This window comes from Hesperophylax consimilis, chromosome 14, assembly GCF_061612785.1.
Source record: "Hesperophylax consimilis isolate HC1 chromosome 14, BYU_Hcon_1.0, whole genome shotgun sequence".
Classification (NCBI taxonomy): Eukaryota; Metazoa; Arthropoda; class Insecta; order Trichoptera; family Limnephilidae; genus Hesperophylax; species Hesperophylax consimilis.
In genome coordinates, this window is record NC_142849.1 from 23,663,645 (window position 1) to 23,688,280 (window position 24,636).

Consider the following 24,636-nt stretch of genomic DNA (forward strand, 5'->3'; position numbering starts at 1 on the left):
AATATAAATAAAATTTAATAAGTCTCTGGTTTTTATGCCAAAAAATCTTTTAGAAGGAAAAGCTGTGCAAACTTAGTTTTATATTGTGGTAAAAATTCCTAATAATGCTTAATAATTTATAATTAATATTTTTTGCAATGTGTGGCTATTAGCTAATAACCTGCAGAGATGTAAAAAAGACTTATAAAATTGAAGTAAACCAATAAATGTATTCGTTTTCGGAAAGTCAGTATCCCAACAACATTTAGACAGAAATCCTTTAGTATTTTCTTATATGGAAATCTTTTAGAATTATTTAATACGGAAACCTTTAAAATATATCAGCTTAACCGGCTAGAAGCCGAGTGGACAAATGCGTTGGGTATCCACCTAGGTGTTGCAAGTTCAGTACAGTACAAGCTAAGTCCACCATCATTACTCAAACAACAATTTCCGCTTTTGTATAAGTGTGAAATATTTTTTTCAGAGTCCTGTGTTCCCAATGTGTATCATGTTGGCACCTAGCCCGAGCTCCCTTAGAGGTTGGGGCCATATGGAAAATTTATTATATTATATAGAGTCATGTGTCCTCAATGCATACCATTTTCGCAGCATCCCCAAAGATGACATATTATGCTTCAAGGAACTTATTTCCTATTGCAGCCTTCTGCGTGATTTTTTAATTTATTTTACTACTTTAAAATGTACATAATACATACATGCATTGTATTCCCAAGAGTTAAGAAACTCCTTGTAGGATCCAATGCAGTACAGTACATTTTGACACATAATTAAAATTCGGGCCTAGGCGGAAGGACCAAGATGACGTTTCTAAATCCGGCACTGAAATTATCATGTTTTTTTCATACAATGTCTCTTTAATTTATTTCATACATAAACGTACAGTCCCTACAGTCGCGCATGACAACAATATTATTGCTATGACATATTATGTTTCAAGTAACCTTTTAATTTATTGTATAATGTATATGTACCTTAATAATAATCAAACAATTTGTATATCGCAGTTCTATTGACAAAATCTTATATTAGGTAAGTACTGCGATTGCTTGAGCCTCGGTAAGCCTGGTCTGGGCCCTATGATTTACACCCTCTGAACCCTCCTCTCGGTGGCCCTGTCTATGGGCTTGAGTTCCGGGACTCCCCCAGGTCGGGGGCCCTGGGCTCGAGCCCTGCGTGCACATAAGATGGAACATACACAAAGAAGGGCCCAGTCAGCATTTGATGAAATGTTGACCATTAGATCCGCCCCTGATTGGACAGGCAAGAAACAGCCATCTACTCAGCAATAGACTCTTTAACCCATATTTTTCTTCCAGATGTGACAGTATTGATGCTCTGCAGGCATTTGTGCATATAGACGGTCGGATGGAGAAGATTGACTCCTTCTGTGGATCCACCGTTCCCAAATCCATCATGTCTAATGGACCACGCATGATGCTGGAGTTCAGAGGCATATATTCCTCCAGACACATCCGAGGGTTCAAAGCATTCTATAGTTTTACTGAGAGTAAGTAAATTCTCTTAATATTCAATTATTGATTGTTGATTATAATGGAGTCGAAGAGAATTATTTTGGCTCGTAATTTTTTTTTAATCAAATAATCCATTTACAAAAGATCTGAAAAAAAAAAACTTGTTATCTCTACTTACCGGGCAAATTCTTACACCTAGGCTTAATAAAAGTAACAACGTTTCCAGATTACGGCATAACCCAGGGCAAGCAGCTGCCCGAGTTCCCGTGTGGCTTTGTGTACAACAGCTCTGAGGCTGGCAATGGTTCCTTCAGCTCCCCCAACTACCCGGGCCCCTACCCACGGGACACGGAGTGCCACTACTTCTTCCACGGCACCCATCACCAGAAGGTGCACCTGCACTTCACATACTTCGATGTTGAAGGAGTTTTACCGTAAGTACAATAATACTTCATCATGAAAATACCATTATTTAAAAAAAAAAAAAATTAATTTTAAACTTTCCCGTGTTACAAATAACCTTACAATATTTGAAAATCTCCCACTACCACCATAGTAAGCGGAAAATGTTGCTTGTGTTGTGATGGAGGATTCAGCTAGCCGAGGAATTGAACACACTACGACTGGGTGGCCCCCAAACGCGATGTCAACTCAGCCACCGACCGACTCAATTATTTTTTTTAAATTATAAGAATGCGGGAGAGTGCTGTGTAACCGGAACCCATTCAATGGAGAAATGCCATGAGATTGCATCATCAAATTTCAAAGTTCATTTTCAAGTTCTGTAAAACTTCTATTCAAGTTCTGTTACTATATCAGGGCTAGTTTTTTCACAGAACTGAAATAATAACAGAACTTGAATATAACTTTCACAGAATTTGAAAATCAACTATAAATTATGATGATTTTTTCAAATTCTGTGAAACAACTGGCCCTTAGTGTGGCAGGCTGTTACCAGAGATGTGCTTTATTTCAAATAAATCCATTTCAAATGGAAATGCAAAATGGGTATTTTCCATTTTGCATTTTAAATGCTTTTCTAAAAACCATTTTGCATTTTGCATTTTAAATGCTTTTCTCAATGCATTTTCCATTTTAAATGCTTTTGCAACATTCTTCCTACTATCTCCACTCAACTTTTTTTCATAAGCCCGAAATATCAGTCGGTCCTCAACCTCGCTATGAGAGATAATTTCCATTTGTCAAGTTGCTCCCTGGTAGAAGCCCTGGCAATTGAGTGATACCATTACAAAAAATACCGATTCAAATACTGAATATGGGGCCATGATGCTGTAATATTAAATGTTAGATACCAGTTTCTATGTTTTTACGTTGGCAACATTAGTCCCGCGCAAATTTTTTGTGGTTTCATAATCTGTAGTTGTGGTGTTTTTGGATTTACCATCAAGTAATATGTTTGTTCTACATTGATGTCCATTATTAACCTTTTGAACGCGTTAATTTGCTCCGTTTTATCTATACCCGTACGCGGTACATATTTTCAAATACCTATGCATGCAATTAAATGTCAAATTATAGCATTCTGGCATGATTTATTGGACTATATAGACAGAACAGATTATTCTCCACAATATGAAAACAAATCCTCGTGTGTCAACACTCTTAGATGTTTATAAAAACAAAAACATAAAATTTCATACAAAGACGTACCGTATATTTTGAATGTGGTCCCGCCATTCACTCGGCGTCATAAATAAACCACTCTCGGTGTGTGTGTACTTAGGCCACTGTGTTTATAGACACAAGTGGGACACCATGATCACTTATCATTCTTAGTTATGAAAAGTTGTGAATGACAAACTAGTACTAACGCCATCCGTTGACAAAAATGTAAACTAAAGGACTAAAAGGCGCGAAGAGGCGCACTTGGTTATCGATCTTTTTTTATGAAATACAATTTTATTTTTGAGAAATTCTTGTAGATGTCAGCATCGTGATAGTTCTACAAATGTCCAAGTGAGCAAGAAATACATTTATGACGAAAGAGAGCGGGAATATCGGCCGTCAAAGTTGCCGTATCAACTGTTGATACAGCTGCGTGTGAGTATAGACTTTTTGCCGTAACAACAGTTGATACGGCCGCGTGCAAAGAGTTAAATGACAAAATTGTTTAAAAATTCTGTAATTATTTTAATTGAAACCTGAGAAACCATTTTGCATTTTCAATGCATTTTGTAAATAGGTATTTTGCATTTTGCATTTAAAATGCTTTTCTAAAACCCATTTTGCATTTTGCATTTTCAAATGGAAAAGTTTTGACCCATTTCCATTTTGCATTTCAAATGGTTTTGGGTACCCATTTTGCACATCTCTGGCTGTTACCAATGGAATAACCCTCTTATCTGTGACTGAAAACTTTCAATGTTATTACACTTAACCTTTTATTTAATCTGCAATTTTTTCAGGTGCGAAGCAATATCGGCAAGCGATTACGTAGAATTTTCAAACTTCATGGCCCGAGACAGAAAGTATAATAGATACTGCGGCCAGTTGAAGGAATTTCATATTGAATCGGACAGAAAGTTCTTCAGGGTGACCTTCCGATCCAATGACCGACTGGATGGAACTGGATTCAAGGCCAATTACCAGTTTCTGGATGAAGTGGAGTCTTACAGTATTAAGCCAGATACTGGAAACGCTGCTAATATTCTTGGTAAGTGATAAAATTGATAATATATTGTATTTATACTTACCTCTTGAACGCCAATGTATCCAAGGATACATTTAAAAAATCGTTTCTCTGAATATAACTAGCTATTCTGGGGAAACTACATACAGTAGATTATATACTATTTTTATAAATATAGAAACACACTATCTGTTAAAACAGTACAATTTACAAAAACACAATTTTGCAAAAAACAAGCAGGTTTTTATGAAAGAATCAGCTGGCGTGTGGTAAAAATTTAGCATCAGCCAAAAATGTTAAGATCAGAACTAAATATAATGAACCTAAAAATGTGGTAATCAAAGATTGGATTATTTTTGATAAGACAAGGAAATTAATGAATTAAGCAAGGAATTTTCAAATTTGGTCATCCATTATGACGTAATATAATAACTAAATCCCTTTATAGAGTGAGCATTTCGCACTTGCATTATTAAATACTAGTGCATAAATGCTTTTTATTATTTGAATAAATAAAAATTTTGAAAAACTATTTCAACTCCCTTGTCTTATTTTATCAAGTAAATTAATATTTCTAAGCTCCATAGCTCATGATGGAATTTATATTGGAGCTAAAAATAGCAGTATGACAGATTGCTCAGGTAGCAGGGATTTTTTTATAATAAAGAATAAATTTTAAAAATAATGATAATAATTTATTAACCGAAATTTCTTCCAGATAAAGCTTTTATGACGCCAGAGTTCAGTTTGATAATTTTTGGTGCTAAGAAAGTTTTCTTCTTTGTACTATTTGTTATTTCCTGTAAATAGCTCTATAGTTTTTTTTATTTCCTTTTTCAGAAACATCACTTATTCACTTGGTAGTACTTTTTGCTCTATCTACTATGATGGCTGTCAAAACTGGTTACATCAATTATCACCATTGAAGAAGAAAGGCCAATTACTCCAGGAAGCATAGAATTCAATGATTACATAGTGAAATATAATTAACTGAAATTACCAAACTATGCAGATACTTTAACAATAATGTACATAATCAAAATCCCAATTCTAATGTAGATATGTATGTAAAATATAATGAAAAATGTAGCGTTATATATTTTTATCAGAAAAATGCATCAACAAAGGCCTTCTTAAGCTATCAAAATTTTGTTATTAATGCTTTTTTATTTTCATAGCATTCTAATAAAATCAAATGCATGAAACACATAATAAGCATTTAATTAAAAGCCATTGCTTTTAGTTTTTAAAGTATAATTTTTTTGTAAAAAAATTACCCATTGACTGCTGAAATTATCATACATATTTAGTTTATTTCAGAGCTAATTAAAAAATAAAATCATGAAACATTCCTCATTTAACCAGTGGCGGCTCGTGACTTTTGGGTGTACTGGAGTGCTAATTTTACAAAAACTGGCATTATTGATGTTGTTGTAGCTGAAAATAATAAAAAAAATTTGGAAAATTCGATTTTTTAATAAAATTTTCAGGAAATATCAGTTTGGCCGTGTGCCGCACGGATTACCTGAAAATCTTCATACAAAAAATCGAATTTAAAAAAAAAAAATAATCGTTTTCAGATACAATATTGCATTTAACCCATTGCACGCGGACGTCACATCAGTGGGTTTGCGAGCGGCCGTGTCCCGTACACAAACGTCACAACAGTTGTCTTGCGAACATGTATCAATGAAAAAGTGCCGCACACAAGGGCACCTAGCATCGTAATGCTAAAGTGTTTTCTTATTTTGCTAAGGTCAATGTGTAATGATCGACGTACAGCACCATTTTTAACTTTTTACATTTGAATGTTCCCAATAAAAACCCTCGATTATCGGCCTTTTCAGATTTTGATCGAAAGTTTAAACAGACCGAGAATTGCAAATAAACAAATCGGCTATGCTCAGAACTTAATGCTATCAGCAGTCAAAGGGTTAAAATAGTATTCTTTTGTTATTATTTACACAGCATTGCTTATTTTCAGTTTCATTTCACAAAAGTTTACTAAAATTCAGTCTTCAAAATTTATTAAACACACGTCAATTAGAATATTTGCACTTGCAAAAATTAAATCCATCTGTAAATATTCCCACTATTCATAATAAAATAATAATTCTCACTGTGTGCACATCTTGATAGTTTTAAATATATCAAAGCCTCTGTATTTCACAGGTTATAATGGTTTTATGTGTTCTGTTTAGGAAACTGCAAAGCGCATGGAATTTTAAAGTAGATATTTAGACTGTATATACTGGCAATCATGTAATGGATAAGCAATAAATCTTTTAGAAATAAGAAAATATTTTTACCCACTGTATTCTTGGGACGGCTTGTTTCACAGAATTTGAACAATTCATCAAGTTTATTTTCATGTTCTGTGAAAGTTCTATTTCAGTTCTGTTATTGTATCATTATGGGCCACAGAACTGAAATAATAACAGAACTTGAAAATTAAATTTAATTTGGTGAATCATTCAATTTCTATGAAACAACCTGTCCTTAGATAGAAAGAATGCATAATCTTTTATTGAATTCATAATTTTACCGAATGACAATGTATTATGTATAACCACAAATAAATTAAATTAAACAAATACTTTGTTTTAAAACATTCACCGACATGTATACATATTGACATTATTTAGAGATGTGATATGATATGACACAAGTCTATTGATGTTGTTTTAGAGGAGATGTGATATGGCACAACGTCTATTGATGTCGTTTTAGAGGAGATGTGATATGACACAACGTATTTTGATGTCGTTTTGGAGGAGATGTGATTTGACACAACATCTATTGATGTAATTTTAGAGGAGATGTGATGACAGAACGTCTATTGAGGTTGTTTTAGAGATGTGATATGACACAACATCACAAAGAAGTCAAGCTTTTTTAATATAGTAGTATGTCACAATGCAAACACTTCTTTGCTTAATAGTGTCACACCCAAAAGGTTAACATTTTTATTACCGATTTACTTTGACTTCACAATACACATGAGTCATGTGACAGCGTGTGTCGTATCACAGACCTCTGTTTTCGTCAATGTATTGATCACTAAATGAACCATTGAAACTGCCACCCAGTTTTGAAAGAACCCTTCCATCATCAGGAAACATTTAAACTATATAATGACAAATAATAGAAGAGATAAAATGATAGATTTGTATTACGGTTGTGTTGTGTGCTCAAGTAAGGTCAATTTTATCTAACTTTGGGTGAAAGTATGATTCAAACAATTTCAAATCTGTTCAGTGGGTTACCAGTTAGTATTATTTTCTCAGTACATATTGCTATTTTATATTCAACCTGATTAAATATTTTAATATATTTCCCCTAGAGAGAAATCTGGTTTTGATCTACCTGAAATAGTCTGTACAAATTTTTTTTAAACTTTTGTAATAAAGTTTAATTATTGTTAAGTTGGGTACACTTTGCTGTCTTCAATAATATTCGTTTTAAGCAGTTATTGAGTGCTGGAATAGGAAAAAACAGGAGGAAAAGGATAGGACCGGAAAACAAAGTATTTCTTTAAATTAATCTTCTCATGTCAGGCCACAATGTGACCGCTCTTTGAACATGAACATAAAACTTTTGTAACTGGACAAATCAGAACACTTTTGAAAAGTGATAATAATTTTTGTTTTTTAAACTAGGTTAACCCTCCCGCAACGGAGGGTGGTAATACACATCCCTCAAATGAGAGTTTTATCAGATATCTAAGTTGTTTTGAGCCACATAATCTATAATTTAGGTAATCAAAGAAAAAATATTTGGTAATCGATTTGCATTTAAAAAATATATAAATATGTAATACCTATCCAATTCTGATAAAATTACTGTCATCTTCCTCTGGACCCCTATTACTTTTTTTTAATTCCTCGCCACAAACGAGCCATGAGTGCGGATGTAAAAAGCACATTTTACTGGAAAGGGCTCATAATAATACGCATTTGAGTTATGCTTCAATTCTTCAATTCAATTCGTCTTTTACATTTTTGCATTACTTAATGATTGATTGCTGGATGAAGATGGGCAATGTCCAGTTAAAACGTTAGGTATAAAAAAATTATTAACTAATATATGAGTGCTACTGATAAACCAAAAGGAATATTAAGAGAGACAATCGCTCCGCGTTATATGGGGGACACCAGTGACCCCCTTCGAGTGATGCATAATTTTTACCTTCAGATACGTAAAGATTAGCAAGCATAGGTTTTAATGCTCGTTTTTTTTTCCATCAAAAAAAGTGTTCTGATTTGTGAAAAAATTCTTTGTTCAACAGCGAAGAACTTTTTTACCATTGGGGTACCTACATAATAATATTTTTTGTCATATTTGCATGTAAAAACAATTTTCATTATCGAATGGAGAAAACATCTTTATTTTAGTGTGTTTTATCTCCGAATTTTCTTTTAGGTTTTACTTGTAACTAATAAACTGAAATAAAAAAGATGTTTTAAACAAGGTGTTTCATTTTATGGTATGGTATATTATTGGAAAAATTTGAGGAAACTAGTTATATTTCAAGTAAAACAAAACACTTCATTTAATTTCTACATATAAATTTATAAAATTCATAGAAGCAACATGATTAACATCAGACATATATTTTCATAAATAATATTTTAACAAATAATAATATTTTAATGTACATAACAAAATAAATTTAAAAAAATGTCATGATGCTAAATTAATTATTATTGTTATATACACAAATTAGAACTTGTTGAATTTTATTTACATACATTTTTTTCACTTACATGGGTACCATCAACTGTAGCAAAATACGAGAAAATCTTTTCACTTATATGGGTACCACCAACTGTAGCGAAATACGAGAAAATATTTTCATTTTTAGATATATTATTGACCTTCAAAATATAAAAATAAATTCATGTTAAAAAAAACAGTACTTACTAAACATTTTTATACACTATGATCGATGTTTTTGAACTAATGCTATATCATTGTTACGCCAGTGACAATCTGTTGAGCAAAGTTATCAGTACATACTACTTTCTCATAACATAAATAATCTTATTCATTCACCATATATACATAATAATGGAACATTAATTCCTTTTTATCAAAGATGTTCCTCTTTTTTTTTTTTTTTTTTCTTTTTTTTTTTTTTTTTTTTAAAAAAAAGAAAGACAAACATTCCCGGGTTACGAATAACCTGACAATATTTGAAAATCTCCTACTACCACCACAGAAAGCCGAAAATGTTGCTTGTGTTGTGATGGAGGACTTAGCCAGCCGAGGAATTGAACATGCTACGCCTGGGTGGGACCCAAGCGCGATGTCAACTCGGCCACCGACCGGTCTTATAACATCATTTTAAAAACCCACTGCACAGAATCCCCAAATATTACACAGGCTATGAGTGAAGCCTCAGGGCCTTCTGTGATGCAATAAAAATTATACCTCATGATAGAGCTTGTAAAAATATTTTAAAATTTTGACCAGAAACGTTTCCGAAATCGCATCACGTTACAAATATTACTGGCCTAACAACGATACGACAGATAAATCTTTGTAATAAAAAAGCTTTTAACTTGTCAAAAATTCAGTAACTCTATATTATTTGTGTCTTTTATTTCTTAAATAATTATATAGTCAAGCTTAGCAATATTTGATTTACGTATTTTCAAAAATAAACATAAATTGAAAAATATAATACATATATAAAAAAAGGACATACTTAGACACCTATAAAAAATAATAACATACTACTTGTGAAAATTCGTAGAAACTCAAAATCTATCCAAATTTAGATAAATCAATATTTTACAAAATTACACATTGAACATTTAGGCACTTTTTCTAATTCAATAAATACAAATTTTATGCTTCATTTACACAGCAAATCAAATGAATTAATTACACAGTTTTTTTTTAAATATTAAATACAAATGATTTTAAGACAAATAAAAATTAAAACTCCAAACACAATGAAAATAATATTGTTCAACTTCTATGTCATTTTTATTGAACACTTTGTTGCAAGGAATAGAAATAATATTGTACAATATATTGTCAACTTTAGGCATTATTATTAAAAATGTCTGAACAGCTTTAAAAATATTGATTTACAATCATCACACGTAAATAGTGTAGACAAAAATAAAAGATTAAAAAATATTGACATTTCTAAGGAATCACGCAACATTTCTTAACACTTAAGAGTGGGTTATAGGGCATAGTGGTGATTTGCTGGAAAACAGCTCCCTAAAACGGCTTAATACTACCTTTCGTATGTCATTCTCAGACTTCATATTTTTTTATACCAATTAATGGACTATTATTTTTCAGTCTGCCTATTTTTTTTGTAGTTGTTGTAGGCATTCGACTATAAAAAATAAAAACATTGATACACCATACAACCCACTTTTAAAACTTCGATCCATGATTATCGCATTAAAAACGCTTTTACACAATATTTTTAATTTAAAATATGTATATAATACACACATCTGTAGAAGTACGGCCTCTTATTATCGTTATGATATCTGTGGATATTAACAATTAAATAAATACTTCATCTTGCACCAAATTTTCAAGACATTTCACAGTATTTTACTTATTACGGGTGAGAAGCCCCCGTGAACGGTACTGAAGCTATCGCTCCCTGTTTCACGGCGTATATATTTCGAAAATGCCATCAAAATGTTTCATTAATGGGTCTAAAAGTAGAATACCGACTCACTTGAAGCATTGCAATAATCTAATGAAGCTACAAAAACAGTAATTACTCACAAATTCTCTTTTTTCATGTAAATTTGACGTATTGTATTTTTTCAAGTGTCATATTTTAAAACTCAACATTTAATATGCGTTCCTTTTCCTAACGGTTAGCACTAACGTCATGTTGTTTACTGGCGGCATCTTTATGCAAGTGTGTGTGAGAGAATTCATTGTCTTTACGCGCTCTGACCAAGTGGGAGAGTGAACGTTTTATCATAGGGCACGTTTGGTAATTGAACCAAAAATTACCAATATTATTTTTCTCTTTGTAGATCAATATTATGATTTATCCATGGCAGCCGGAAAAAATACTCCAAACAAGGTATGCTTCAAGTAACGAATAAATGAAAAAAGATTATTGTTTAGTTGTACTAAATAACACAGAATAATTTAACAAATATATAAATAAAAAAATAAAATTTCTTTTATTTCTCGAGGTCAATTTATTAATGATGTTATTAATATGTATAGATATTCTATCAAATATAAAATTAAGAAATTCACCAAATAAATCCACCTTCGATTTTCTCGAAAACGAAAGCTCAAATAAAAAAAGTCATAACCCAATATTGTCAATAAATGAAAGGTTATTCACAAGTTATCCCTTCATAGGACAACTTTTTTTAAACGATACGCCCTTAATGGTTTTATTTATGTATTCTATATTCATTTTGATGAACAGAAAAAAACTTTTTTTTTCTTAGCTTTTTTGAAATTTTCGATTTTCCAGCGGGTTTTTTTCTGACCGGTGTCCATTTAAAAAAAATGATATAAAATTATTGTTTTCATTACAAAACGACAGGTTGGTAAGGAAAATGTACTTTTATTTATTTGCGTTACAGGGGAATAACTGCTTTGATAATGTTATAGAGAAACTGACCAGGACGCGATTTTCGTAAATTTACTCAACATGTGCGAACTTCGGGCGGTTGGTTCGATTCAAGACCTCTGTGCGTTACCTCAGAATGATTACAACAGGGGCTTATAACTTGGAAACATAAAGAAATATAAACCTTAATGTTGCAGGTCTCAAAACTATCCGTTTTTAGCTTATGACCTATAAAGGGTTTTACCGTTTATACCACGAGTTTCCGAACACCGTGTAAAACAAACTATATGTATCGGAAATGTTCCTCAACACTAATGACAACAGCAAGTGAATGATGAAACATTTATAAAAAATGTCAAATTAAATGCTTTACCAAAATAGTAGGTTATGCAAATAAGTCATACCTTTTTACTAAGTTGTTTGTTTTACTTAATATTTCACATTCATATTATACGATCATTGCTTTGCGACAAACGCACATGTGATGTTATATTTTAACATGTTAATTAATGTACAACTACCGCCCTCTAGTGACAAAAAATGAAGACATTTTGACAGTTTGCGAAATTTCGCTATCATATAACAAGCGCTTAACCTTTTACAAAAATAAATAATCATAAAAATCTCAAAATAAAGGTTACCCAATAAAAAAGCCGAATTTAAATTGTGCCCCGTCTCATTCCGTGTTCTTGTGTATTCTGAGAAGGACTTTGAAGCAAGATCTTGCAAAAGATTTTCATTTGCATGGCGCACAAGGTTAAATTGAATTGAATCAAATTAAATCCAGCCCTGTTATTGAGAAACTCTATAATAATAGAAATACTAACATGTAATAGAATTTAATTCAATTAAAAAGAGATCATTTAAATTTGGAAAATTTTAATTTAAAATTGACACTTGCTTTGGAAATTTACTTTTAATCCCTTTCCCTCAGAGCACCAATCAAACAACATAATCTACAATTAATTCTATGCCCTAAAGTCAAATATATTATGTACAAAAGACAAACCAATAATTCGAGGGCCTAAAGTCAAACAAAATTACCTACAATTAGTAAGTAATTTTGTAACCAATAATTAGTAATGACATGTTTCTTTGTAGATAACTTTGTTTGACTTTAAGCCCTCGAATTATTGGTATTTTTTTTTTGTAGATAAAGTTATTTGACTTTAAGATCTAAAATTATCTGTATGCTTTTGGAGACAACGTTGTTTGACTTTAAGCCCTCGAAATATACTGTATTAAAATCCTCAAACTTGTTCAAACTTTGAGGCATCATATATGTATATGAAATAAATATGAAATTTATGAAACTTTAATGCATCATATATATGAAAATTATTAAACTCAGACCCATCCATGCAAAATATATGTACATATATGAATCTTTTAGGTATCATTTATGAAATTTTGATATATTAAGACAATGATACAGTAAACACCGTGAGATAAATTAAGTTATTTATTTGTCTTCCAAATAAATCTTTTCGTAAAACAATATTCTTTTAAATTTCGTTTATAAATTTAAAAGGGTTAAATCATTTTTAATTTGAAAATATTGCATAAAAACAATGAGAAAAGAGATTTTAACTCATCAGGTGTGATAAATTTCGTATGAGGCTTGAGCTATTTACTCGCTGTAAAGATAAAGGCTTAATAAATAATAACAATAACATAAAACATTAAAAAAATCGTGAGACTAAAAAATATAACATATATTGCAAAAGTTATTATATTATTTTCATCAGGTAAAGATTCTGATAAACAAGTAACCTTTCACCACAATTTCTTGCCGGCAAGGTATTTCCATATTGTCTGTCAAGATTGTCCGTATTGCCTTTTCTTGTAGAAGCATTGACGGTGAGTTCACCAAGCAATTGATACTACTACAATATAGCCGGGCCATATCTATCACTGTGTACATCGCATTTAATCGCTCTGTTACATATGTGCGTCATGCGTCTCTGTTTGCCACATATCCGCTTATCAAAACTGCCATTATTTTGCGATTTTTTTCAAGTTCATACAAGTTTGTGAATTTGTCTTATACATTATTCAATTGAATTCTGTTTATTCATTTCAAAAACTTTACAAAATTGTTAATTTCAATGCGTTTTTAAAATATTTTTGTAATAAGAAATCTTAGATTAATATTAACAGTGTGTATATCAACTATACCAGTAATAATAGAGCTTGCCTTTTAAAGGAAGCTTCATTGATGCTAAAAATGTCGATATCCGAATTGATTCTGTTCAACAGCAAGATTGCTCTCCCCACCGGCATGACCATTGGCAAGTTAGTTCTGGCAATCTTGACTTGCCAACACCTTTCCCTGCAAGACTATTGACGGCAAAGAAAATTGTTGGCAATAGGCAATAAGAGACAATTTCTCTTGCTCGTTTATCAATACCTTAAAAAAATTGTTTAGAAATTAAAGTTGTTGCTTTGGCTTTAGGTTGTTCATAAATAAATTAGTTTGTACATTTCGTCGTGTCAGTGTTAATTTGTAATACTTACAATTTAAATATTAATTTGCAAAGAAAATTAATTAATTAGTCGAAAATTTTTCAATAATTCTGAATAAAATCTATTTTTTTTATACGAGACACTTCTGAATGTGGCCCTGTTTGGTGAATTCCGAAGTCAAAAATGAAAGGTGCATAATTGAAGCTTTTTTGCTGGACCAAAAAACAAAGCAAACGTAAATTTCAATTTGTAATATTATATAGAAAATTTTTATAACATCGGTGAGTCATTATTTCAAAAACGGAGATATAAATCATAGACGTATAAAACTAGATAACTTGCTTATTAAAATTAGTAGTTAATTTGAGATTGGGATCATTATGTGGTTGTGAGTGTGTTTCTGCAGTTATCACAGACCCTGACAGGTCGGGTGTGACCTTCCAGAGACATTGAGCCTTCACTGCAGGCTCCGCAGAAGATCTGGCCACATCTGCGGCAGTGATGCTGTGATGAAGAAATACCATTAAGTACTATGGAACCAATATTAATTTAATCTGTGCATTACAGTGTTGAGGGTGGTTACATAAAAATTAACCCTTCAGTACTTTCATCACATTTGTTCAGTTTGCAATTGTATTTCAAATGCACTAAAAACAAATACTGTTTTATAAACTACATAAAATTATCTTACCCGAGTATGTATTTAAAATAAACATTACTATTTCTAAATAATAAAATTTTAATATCAAATGTGAAAAATGTTGTCAAAAACGCTAACCGCATTTTTATTTAATTTTTTGCTCCAATCATAAAAAAATTGAGAGAACTCGATATTTCAAAAACACATTATTTTTTTTTGGGAAATTTGCAAGAAAACTGTACTTTCACTTTTTTGCCGTCCATATTATAAAAAATAATTTTTAAATTTAGGCTGATTCTTAAGATAGCAGAGCAAAATACGAATTATTTATTTTGACTATTTTTAGGATTTTATTAATGGATTCCAGTATAAATATTTAAGGCAAACTGGAAAGAATTATTATTTCTATTTCTAACATAAAAAAAAAGTATTTCCATATATAAATACTTTTATAAAATATGGACACCCGGTCATATATGACCCTCAAACCCAAAAATATTGGTTTGACCATATGACCCTCAAACCCAGACCCAAAAACCCTGTTGGAGGGTTAAAATAGAGATTTTAGTGAATTTGAGCAATTCTTAAAAAAAAACTTTGATTCCATTTGACAATGATAGACGTTTTTTAATCAAACCAAATAATTTAAAGGTTGTACATTAAACTGCGTTTGTACTATAGAATGTGGAACAATTATATTTCTTCTAAGGTAGAATGGATAGATTAAATGGGAACTGAATTGCCATGAAGTAAGAACGATGGCTGAGAAATTTAGAAATTCGACCCCATGTGCTGAAGGTAACATTTGTTTATCTCCTTCCGGCGCTGTCTCGGAGGTTGGCCATCATCAGAGAAATCTTCACCCTGAAGACTGCAGCTCAGAACTGCACGAACTTTCTAGTTAAAACTATCAAGTGCAGATATGTACACTTAATTAAGAACCTCTATATTTATTCAAGATAGAAAAATTGAATCACAGGGCTAACAATATAATTTAAATATACACGGTGTTCAGAAATCAGTGGTACAAGCGGAAAACTGGTAAATCTACATCACACCAAATTTTTTTTATTTTCGATCTGAGCATTTTGATTTTTCCGCAACTTACAGGGTTTTAAAAAACTCTTGGAGTCGGGACTACGCTTTGAAGCGTTTTAAAAGACATTAAACAGCTGATATTAACCCCCTAGCAAAGGGTTCTTTTTCAAATTTGACCAAATTATTCCAACTTCGGACATGATTTACTCAAAAACGAAAGATCAAACCAAAAAGTAATATGTACCACACAATCGACTTCAAATGTAACATAGATTCACTGTTTTCAGCTTATTCCACTAGTTTCCGGACACCATGTGATTTAAAAATTATACAGTGATAAAATAAATTAGGGTTGATTATTGAAGACATTAGCGATTCTTAAATGAAAATTTGACACAGAAAAATCAGAAAAAGATATGGTCACATCTAGGACTTGAATCCAGGACCCTCGTCTTGCCGGGACACGGCTCTACCAACTGAGCATCCCGGCAAGACGAGGGTTCTGGGTTCTGAGTTAATAATAAAATATTACAATTTTAGGTTTTACTCATTAAGTTATTTCAAAAAATAAATAAGGGTTGCTTAAATATTAATTGAATCTTAGAAGGATGTAAATATAATTTGATGTTTGTAAGAGATTTACCTTTCTCCTTGCAATATTAAACTCTTTCTCGCACCCATTGCAGCGTGTGGCTTGGCTGTCACTTGTCCATCCTGCCCTCCCCCTCCGTTCCCTGGCCTCCCGGGAAGCAGGGCCCCCGGGGGTGTCCCCCCCGCCGCCTGCCGTGCCTCCCACCCCCACAGCCTCCAGCACCTCGGCCAGCTTCAATTTATCGGTGCTGAGGGCGTCGCCAATTTCTTCCAAGGTAGTCTGGGCATCGGCATACTTGGCTTGGAGAGATTCAAGTTCTTCCTCTAGTTTTGTATTTTTCTGAAATTAAACATTTATAATGTTATACATTGGTTTTTTGTCCATTTTCCACATAAGTCATCCTTTCAAATGGATTCGGGATGAAAAAATTAACCTGTAACAAAAAGTTTTATACCATAATAAGTAGCAAAGTGTAAAGCATCGATTTTTCATATGGGGAAAGCATGAAAAAAAAACATTTTGTACAGTGCCCATATGATCTTATACAGGGTTTTCCATTAAGAGGTGTTATTTTGATATTCAATCATAAAAGATCAATGGTTTCGTTGCTTGTGTGGCACGTAGCGCCGTCTTGTTGAAAGTAAACGTTGTCCAGATCAATACCATCCAATTCCGGCCATAAAAAATCATTAATCATCTCTCGATAGCGCAATCCATTCACCGTAACTGTTGCTGCAGCCTCATTTTCGAAAAGTAAGGTCCAATGACTCCGCCGGACCATAAACCGCACCAAACAGTCACACTTTGAGGATAGAGAGGCTTTTCAACAATAACTCTTGGGTTTTCCGAGCCCCAGATGCGACAATTTTGCTTGTTGACGAAGCCACCGAGGTGGAAATGGGCCTCATCACTCAAGATGATTTGCATTTGATTCACGCAAGTGAATTTTAATAATTTCAATGCGTTGTTGAAGCGTGTATCGTTCCATTTTTATTAATGGGGTAGTTTCTACTTGTCAAATGTCAAAAAATGACAGCTTCAAAAGTAACATCTACCGAAATAGCGAGCTATTCAAAATAACATCTCTTATTAGAAAACCCTGTAGATCCCAAAGACCGTAATGGACTGGAATGTGGAATGATTGTCTGTGTTTCCCCCTCTTACATCTCGATCCTCATCCTCAATACCCAGATTCACTACTTCCTTTCCTCAAAAAGACCGTCCGCCCAGCAAACCCCAAAAATTCTAAGGGCTTCCAATGTGGATTTAATACATTTTTTTAAAGGATGTGAGGTAACCGAATTCATGACCAACTGGGAGCGACCCAATCATAGACTGAGTAAGAACTGATTGTGACTGAACTGGTTAAAGCTATACATACATAAAGATAATTTTAATATACGCTACCCATTGTGTACATAATTGGGAATGCAGTAAAAATAATAACCAAAAATCAAAAAAAATATACCTTTTCAACTTGTTTTAATGCTTCAATTTCTTGTTGCAGTTCTGATATTCTGTCCCTGTCTTTCATCATTGTTTCCTGCAAATAAAAATACACATTATATAAATTTATAAAAAAACACATTTACATATTGACGCAAATAACAATAATGTATGACATTATCTGGTGATTTTACTAGACTTAGCAAAGTTGTAAACCTAATTATTACAACAACCAAAATTGCAATCATGATAAGTTTATACAATTAGGACACATCAAATAAAAACTGAATATCATGGTTGAATTATAAAAAACGGGTTTATACACAGAATTTGAACAATTCATATAAATTAAAATAATTTTCAAGTTCCGTGAAAGTTTTATTCAAGTTTTGTGAAGCTACTGGCCCATAATCATATAATAACAGAACATGAAATAAACTTAGAAATTTTATGAATTGTTCAAATTCTGTGAAACGATCCGTTGTTAATATATGTATATTGGTTCATATTATATTCACTTCTACCACTGTGAGTCTGGCAATTATGCAAAATTCAAAACATGGCTAAATTGTTTCATTTAAATGACAACTTAGACACTTCTTCCACAAGGATACGCAAGTATCTCATGTTGTGTACTCACATTACAAATTTGTCGCGCACAGTCCATACACGTCCTTATTGAAATCACGTGACCCGTATCGCCACCAATCATTGTTGAATTCTAAGTGTCAAAACTAGAATGCTTTCATAACTTCACTCACAACCAAACTAACTAGCTGTAATTTTTATATCCTGCCATTCATCGTTGACTGTTTTGTTCTTAACATTGATCTAAAGCACACAAACCCACACAGACGTATGGCGGTAGTCATCAAAATACAATACATCAAGATACTTGCATATCCCTATGGAAGAGGGGCCTTCTTCAGGGCTGGCCCTGTGCAGGTGCAGTTGGAGCAGTCCGCTCCGGGCGCCAACTTGCCAAGGCGCCAAGGATCACAGGAACCAAGGTGCTGATAATACCTAAGACCTAATACAGCGCCCTCGAGGTTTTTATTAGCACCAGGCGCCGTTTGGCAATCCTATGCTATTTCACATAGGAACGGTTGAGAATGCGATGTGGGCTGCCTGCTTATCGCCATGGAAGCTCCGATCATCTATTGCATTTGAATACACTCTTCGAATTAGGCAGATGTGAAACTAAAAAGATTTTAATTGAAAACTTCATACCTGTAATGACATCCTCCACTCTCTCTCTATCCTGAGATCACTTTCAGCTGCAGAAGCCACTTTTTCGGCTTCCGCTGCCCTCACCCCCAGCACTCTAGACATTTCCTCTCGCTTTACCTTTGCATCTTTCTCTAAATTTAATCTGAAAACATGACCATGTTGAAGGATTATAGATAGAAATTCAAATCCATAAAAACATTATAAAATAAACAAACCACCAAACCTTAACACCAATGTTAGTGAACAATTAAAATTAAACCAATAACCAATCAAAATTCTTAAGGTTCTAATAAACGAGCAACTTTTTACGACAATTTCTTGCTGGCACAGTATTTCGTCAAGATTTCCTTATTGTTGGTCAAGATTGCACAAGATTGTTGTGAATTGCCTATTCGTTTCGACATATTGCCATGTCTTGAGAGTAAATTAGCGATGTTACGACAATATTGACTGGTCAAATCTATTTCCTTCCAGCTCTGTTACATATGTGCGTCTCTGTTTGCCACTTAGAACGCGATATTAATCGCTATTAAATAATGATTAATAAATACTTTTTAGTAGCGAATTTTTCTTCAAGTTTATACAAGTTTTGTTATTGCAGGAGATCACTTTTCGTATTGTTAATTTGTCTTGAAGGAAAACAACAATATTGACGACAAACACCCCGCCCTGCAAGACTACTGACGGCCAAGTCAATTATTCGGCAATAATAGTGAAATTATCTTGCTCGTTTACCAGCACTTTGTTGATGGTGGTGTAAGAAATAATATATTGTTTGACTTTTGGTATATTAAGCCATGTTATGCTTCTCTTCCTCCTTATTGGTCCAACATTTCTGAGAGCTTTGCAGTGTTCATCATTAGGGCAAGTAGGTTTTGTAGAAAATGTAAGTTTATTTGTGTAGCAGTCACACTCTGGTTAACCTCTTTAAATGTCCATAGACATCCAAATTGATAGACTTGCCCTAACACGAAATCTGGGTATCATTTTCACGAGCTGGAGGCAAACCATGTGACCATATTTTTGACCTATGTTGACGGCCGAAGAGTGCACATTGAAATAACTAGACCCTAAGAAGAAAAATTCTCTAAAGAAAAGCAAAGTACATTGTAGGATTTTACTATGCACAATCTGAATGTTCATTTTTGAACAAACCGCCTGGCGTAGCGAGGATAAAAATGAGAGAGGTGGATAAATTATAACACATTTTTAAAAGTGTAACAAAATATTCAATTTTGCAAAAACAAGCCCGAACTTTTGCTTATTCAATTTGGAATTTGTAATTAAGTTTTTTACGCAGCCAGCAATTTGCGCGCTATTGTAAAAAGGGCTAGTAATTCGTAAGCAGAATTTATTTTCGAGGACTGAATAGTGATATTACAATGCGAGTTGCCTGTATACTGTCAGATTCATTTACTAACGTCACGTCGCATCCTGCGCAAATTGGTCCGTTCCCCTTTCCCCGATTGGCTGGTCTATCATTTTAAATGTCTATGCCTGGCACACACTAATTTCATTATTCTCATTCATACATAGTCTCATGCACACTTTTCTATTACATTTACTCAAGTATTTTATTGATTATGCAAAGAGAGTAGTGTATAGTTTGACACGCTTTACTTTGCAGACGGCCAAAGAAGGAACTGGCCAATGAATGAAGCATTCTTTAAATACAGCAAACATGGTTATAACGAGCAGGAGGGGACCGACTAAATTCGCTCCTTATAACCAATACTCGTTATATTCCTTATAGGTTTTTAAAAGTCGTATGTACCTACCTACCTACCTCTACTATCAATATATTCGCAAATGTACAATTTATTTTCAAAATACGAGTAGGTATATTTATAAAAAAAAATTTGAAAATATCACTTTTATTAACCAAATTTATAATCAATGATTGTTTTAAAGATTTCGCTATCCTGCTTCTCAATTTCCCCCTCCAAAAAAAATGCACTATAACTATCATCACCTGATTCAAAGTTTCCTAGAAACGCACTACAAATATCATAACCTGGTTCAAAGTTTCCTAGAAACACACTACAAATATCATCACCTGGTTCAAAGTTTCCTAGAAACACACTACAAATATCATCACCTGGTTCAAAGTTTCCTAGAAACACACTACAAATATCATCACCTGGTTCAAAGTTTCCTAGAAACACACTACAAATATCATCACCTGGTTCAAAGCTTAGCTATGAAAATATCACAAAATTGTCTATGTTATTAATAGCTTGGGCGTATCCTACCGCTTGTAAAATCTCCCTTGCCATAAATAACTAGCTTGCCGGATTGTTATGGTTTTCTGCTGTAAAATTTTACTTGTCACAAACCTGTTATGCACAACCCGCGGCCCAATTCTTGCGGCCCGCATGTCAATTTCATTCGGACCACTTGGCTATAGAGAAAAATCAAAATGTTTGGGGTAATTCTTGAAAACCCTGGTTAAGAACATTTTTTTATAAAGTTTTCGTTAATTTATGCTGCATGTCCTAAATGGAACTAAATTTGAAGAACCAGTTTGCATAATACCAAATTCTAAGAAATCAACAGAAACCTCGCTTCAATCTTCAATTTTCATCTTCAATTTCGCTGTTAACCCCCTCCCCCTCAACGAAAACAAAAATCCACTTGTAGGTCGCGGGCTGTTTGAAAACTAGGCAAAGCAATGTTTCACATAGTCAACAATCTTACACAGGTAGTGCCATAAAAATATGAATCCGTCCGTAACGGGACACGAAATTCTCGCAAGCGCCGGGCAACTAACCGTCGCGCTATACCGCACCTTTGTTTGTTACTACTTACTTTGAGAATAATACCAAATTATTTTTATTTTTTTCAGTCCCAACCGATCTATTCAAGTATTCAGAAATTGTGTTAACAAAATTATTTGCACTGTACAGGGTGTATCGGCACGTACCCGACAAATTTTAACCAGCGATTCCTGAGCATATATGGAGTAAAAAATGTTATGGCCATTTTGCTGTTTGGTAACGTTTTTTTTTAATAAAAAAATTATTATTCATATTTTCACCACATGTCACCACTGTTTTATTTTTGTCAAAGTTTGAAAACCCATCTGGCAATATTTTATTCGAGTTTCGTTGAATAATGTACATATGTACCTACATTGGCGCGCTTTTACAATCACAACGAAATGGCACGGCACCATTCGTCTCATTTTTAAATATTATTATTTAGTGTGTACGAAAGAGCGAAGACGCTTTTCGACATACTTGCTAATAACAGCTGTTGAACACGAGAAGCAATGCCAATGACAGTGAGGGAGTGTGGAAATTTTTTAGTTTTTTGTTTTTAATTGAAAAAAAAATGTTACCGGACAGCAAAGTGCCCATAACATTTTTTACTCCAAATGTGCTAAGGAATAGCTGGTTAAAGTTTGTCGGGTACGTGCCGATACACCCTGTATATTAGTGAATCGACAGCCAACAATTATATTATATAAAGATAAGTCTGAACTAAAATATTGTTTTGTAATTACTTAATATAGCCGTGAACTCACTATTGCCGTAATCGTTATAACCAAGTTCGACTAATGGATAAATTTTTTTGTATTCGCAAAATCTACAATATCGACGCCACTGACTGCAAAGTTAACTGTGCCAAGCTGTAACAGTCCATCCTCTCGGCCCACTTGAAAATAGTGTGTTATTTTGTTAGTTAAAATGGTGTGGTATTTAATTGGTTAGTTGGTATAGAGAGCAAGATGATATGTAATCTCTTCTTCAAAGACAAAATATTTATCTCTTTTTTTGTGTATATTTCATATTAACAAATATTATGGGATTATTCAGGGTTAAAACATAAAAAATAATATAACATAAAAATTAAAAATAAATAAAATTAATATTGGTAAAAGAAAGATAGGAGTTGTACGATTGTTTAATTTTTTTTAAATAAATAAATAATAGCAAAACCTCATTTTTTAAATTTACGAAAATATTAATTTTTTAACTTTCTACTACCAACATTGTGTAAAAAAAGATAGTGGCAAACCTACAAAATAAAATCAAACCAAAAAAATAAAAGGGGACAAATTTAAAAACATGATTGAAAAACTTGAATTTCAATGCGTAGTGATTTATTCAAAACAAACAGTTGTACAGAAGCGTTGAAATCTCATTTTAGCGAAACATTTTTGAAAGCACATTATTTTCAATTAGCACAATATAAAAATTGTTTCAAAATCAATTTCTTGACAACTTACAAAGTATAAATACTGATATTCCGTAAAACTACGTTTATATTTTCAACGTATAAAGCCTACATATCACAATAAAAAAATTTAAACTAATTTTACATTTTTTCCATACAAATAAACATGTCAGCTGCTTATAGCGTAGGTTTGCCAATATCTAGATTTACATTTATTTATTTATTCACTAGTGGGACAAATTTATCAACTTATCTTAATAAATTAATTGAATGAATAAATTACTATAACCTCTTTAGACATATATCTTAAAATGTATGATATTATAACCAATTTAATTCAAGGTTAGCATAAAAACATTTCACACTAAGCAATAATTATATTCTTTATCTTCAAATGTGAGTCCATTTGTGCCTCCCAAGTAAGATTTAAAAATCAAACGGCTCAAAATTCAAACTCAAAAATAAACTTAAGAAAAATAAAAGCACCAACATGACCTACCAATCAACAAATTAATGTTGATAAAATTGGTATTACTAATTATTTCAGCGATTTTTTTTTTAACTTCTTTGAATGTTATTTCCCATGCAATTTATTACATGCACATTGAAAAAATAATTATTTTCATTGTAAAAATTCAATACTCACTTTCGATGAGTTTATTTCGCAATTGATTTTTGTAATCTCTTTTACGATTCTTGCTCATTTCAGAACCAAATAAAAATTTGAAAATTTGTCCCAGTCAAACTTATACATGCTAAGTTATGAGATACTAAATTTGCCTATGAGATCCGCGATACCAAATTGACTAAGACTAGATTCAAGTATCCAAAATATATGTGAAAAGAGTTGTTCCCACTTGATATTTCGTATTTTCGTCTATCACACCAATCCTGATATCTGATTTAATGACAGAATGTGAACCAAGCTGTGTCTATGGTATAGAAATCATAGATTAATACCACAGACAATCAGACCATAGATAATGTATATATATAAATGATCTCCGCCAATAAAACAGATATCATGATAACCCATATTAAATCCCACAGCCTTTGTGTAAGCTAAGTTAGTTGGCATAAAAATATATATTATTGTGTTAGCAAGATGGTACAAATAAACAAAACGTTTGTAACCTACTTCCCATCAAGTTGTTCAATAGTTTTCGCCATAGATTCAGTCTTTTCCTCCAATTTCGTTATCAACTCTGTCTTATGTTTCAAGGAACTTTCGCACACCTAAAACAAATGGCAATCATAAACAAAACAATAATTTTACATTAAACCTAATTAAATAATTAATAAAAATAAATTTATAATATAATTTTTAAAAGCTGTGCA

General features: G+C 32.6%; 2 protein-coding genes across 2 annotated transcripts in view; one reads left to right on the forward strand and one right to left on the reverse strand.

The window, feature by feature from the left end:
• Positions 1–5,544, forward strand: part of Sol1 (CUB domain-containing protein Sol1) — a 341,999-nt gene extending 336,455 nt beyond the window's left edge. The window contains exons 9-12 of the mRNA XM_089639889.1: positions 1,320–1,510; positions 1,702–1,909; positions 3,902–4,149; positions 4,966–5,544. Of these exons, the coding sequence (XP_089496015.1) occupies positions 1,320–1,510; positions 1,702–1,909; positions 3,902–4,149; positions 4,966–5,051 (733 nt within the window). The 3' untranslated portion in view covers positions 5,052–5,544. The remainder of the gene's footprint in view (positions 1–1,319; positions 1,511–1,701; positions 1,910–3,901; positions 4,150–4,965) is intronic.
• A 6,758-nt stretch (positions 5,545–12,302) lies between these two features.
• The window catches only part of LOC149418079 (RUN and FYVE domain-containing protein 2-like), a 36,645-nt gene continuing 24,311 nt past the window's right edge, over positions 12,303–24,636 (reverse strand). The window contains exons 10-14 of the mRNA XM_089639647.1: positions 24,437–24,534; positions 19,120–19,261; positions 17,912–17,986; positions 16,495–16,782; positions 12,303–14,677 (exon numbers count right to left, since the gene is read on the reverse strand). Coding sequence (XP_089495773.1) covers positions 14,552–14,677; positions 16,495–16,782; positions 17,912–17,986; positions 19,120–19,261; positions 24,437–24,534 — 729 coding nt within the window. The 3' untranslated portion in view covers positions 12,303–14,551. The remainder of the gene's footprint in view (positions 14,678–16,494; positions 16,783–17,911; positions 17,987–19,119; positions 19,262–24,436; positions 24,535–24,636) is intronic.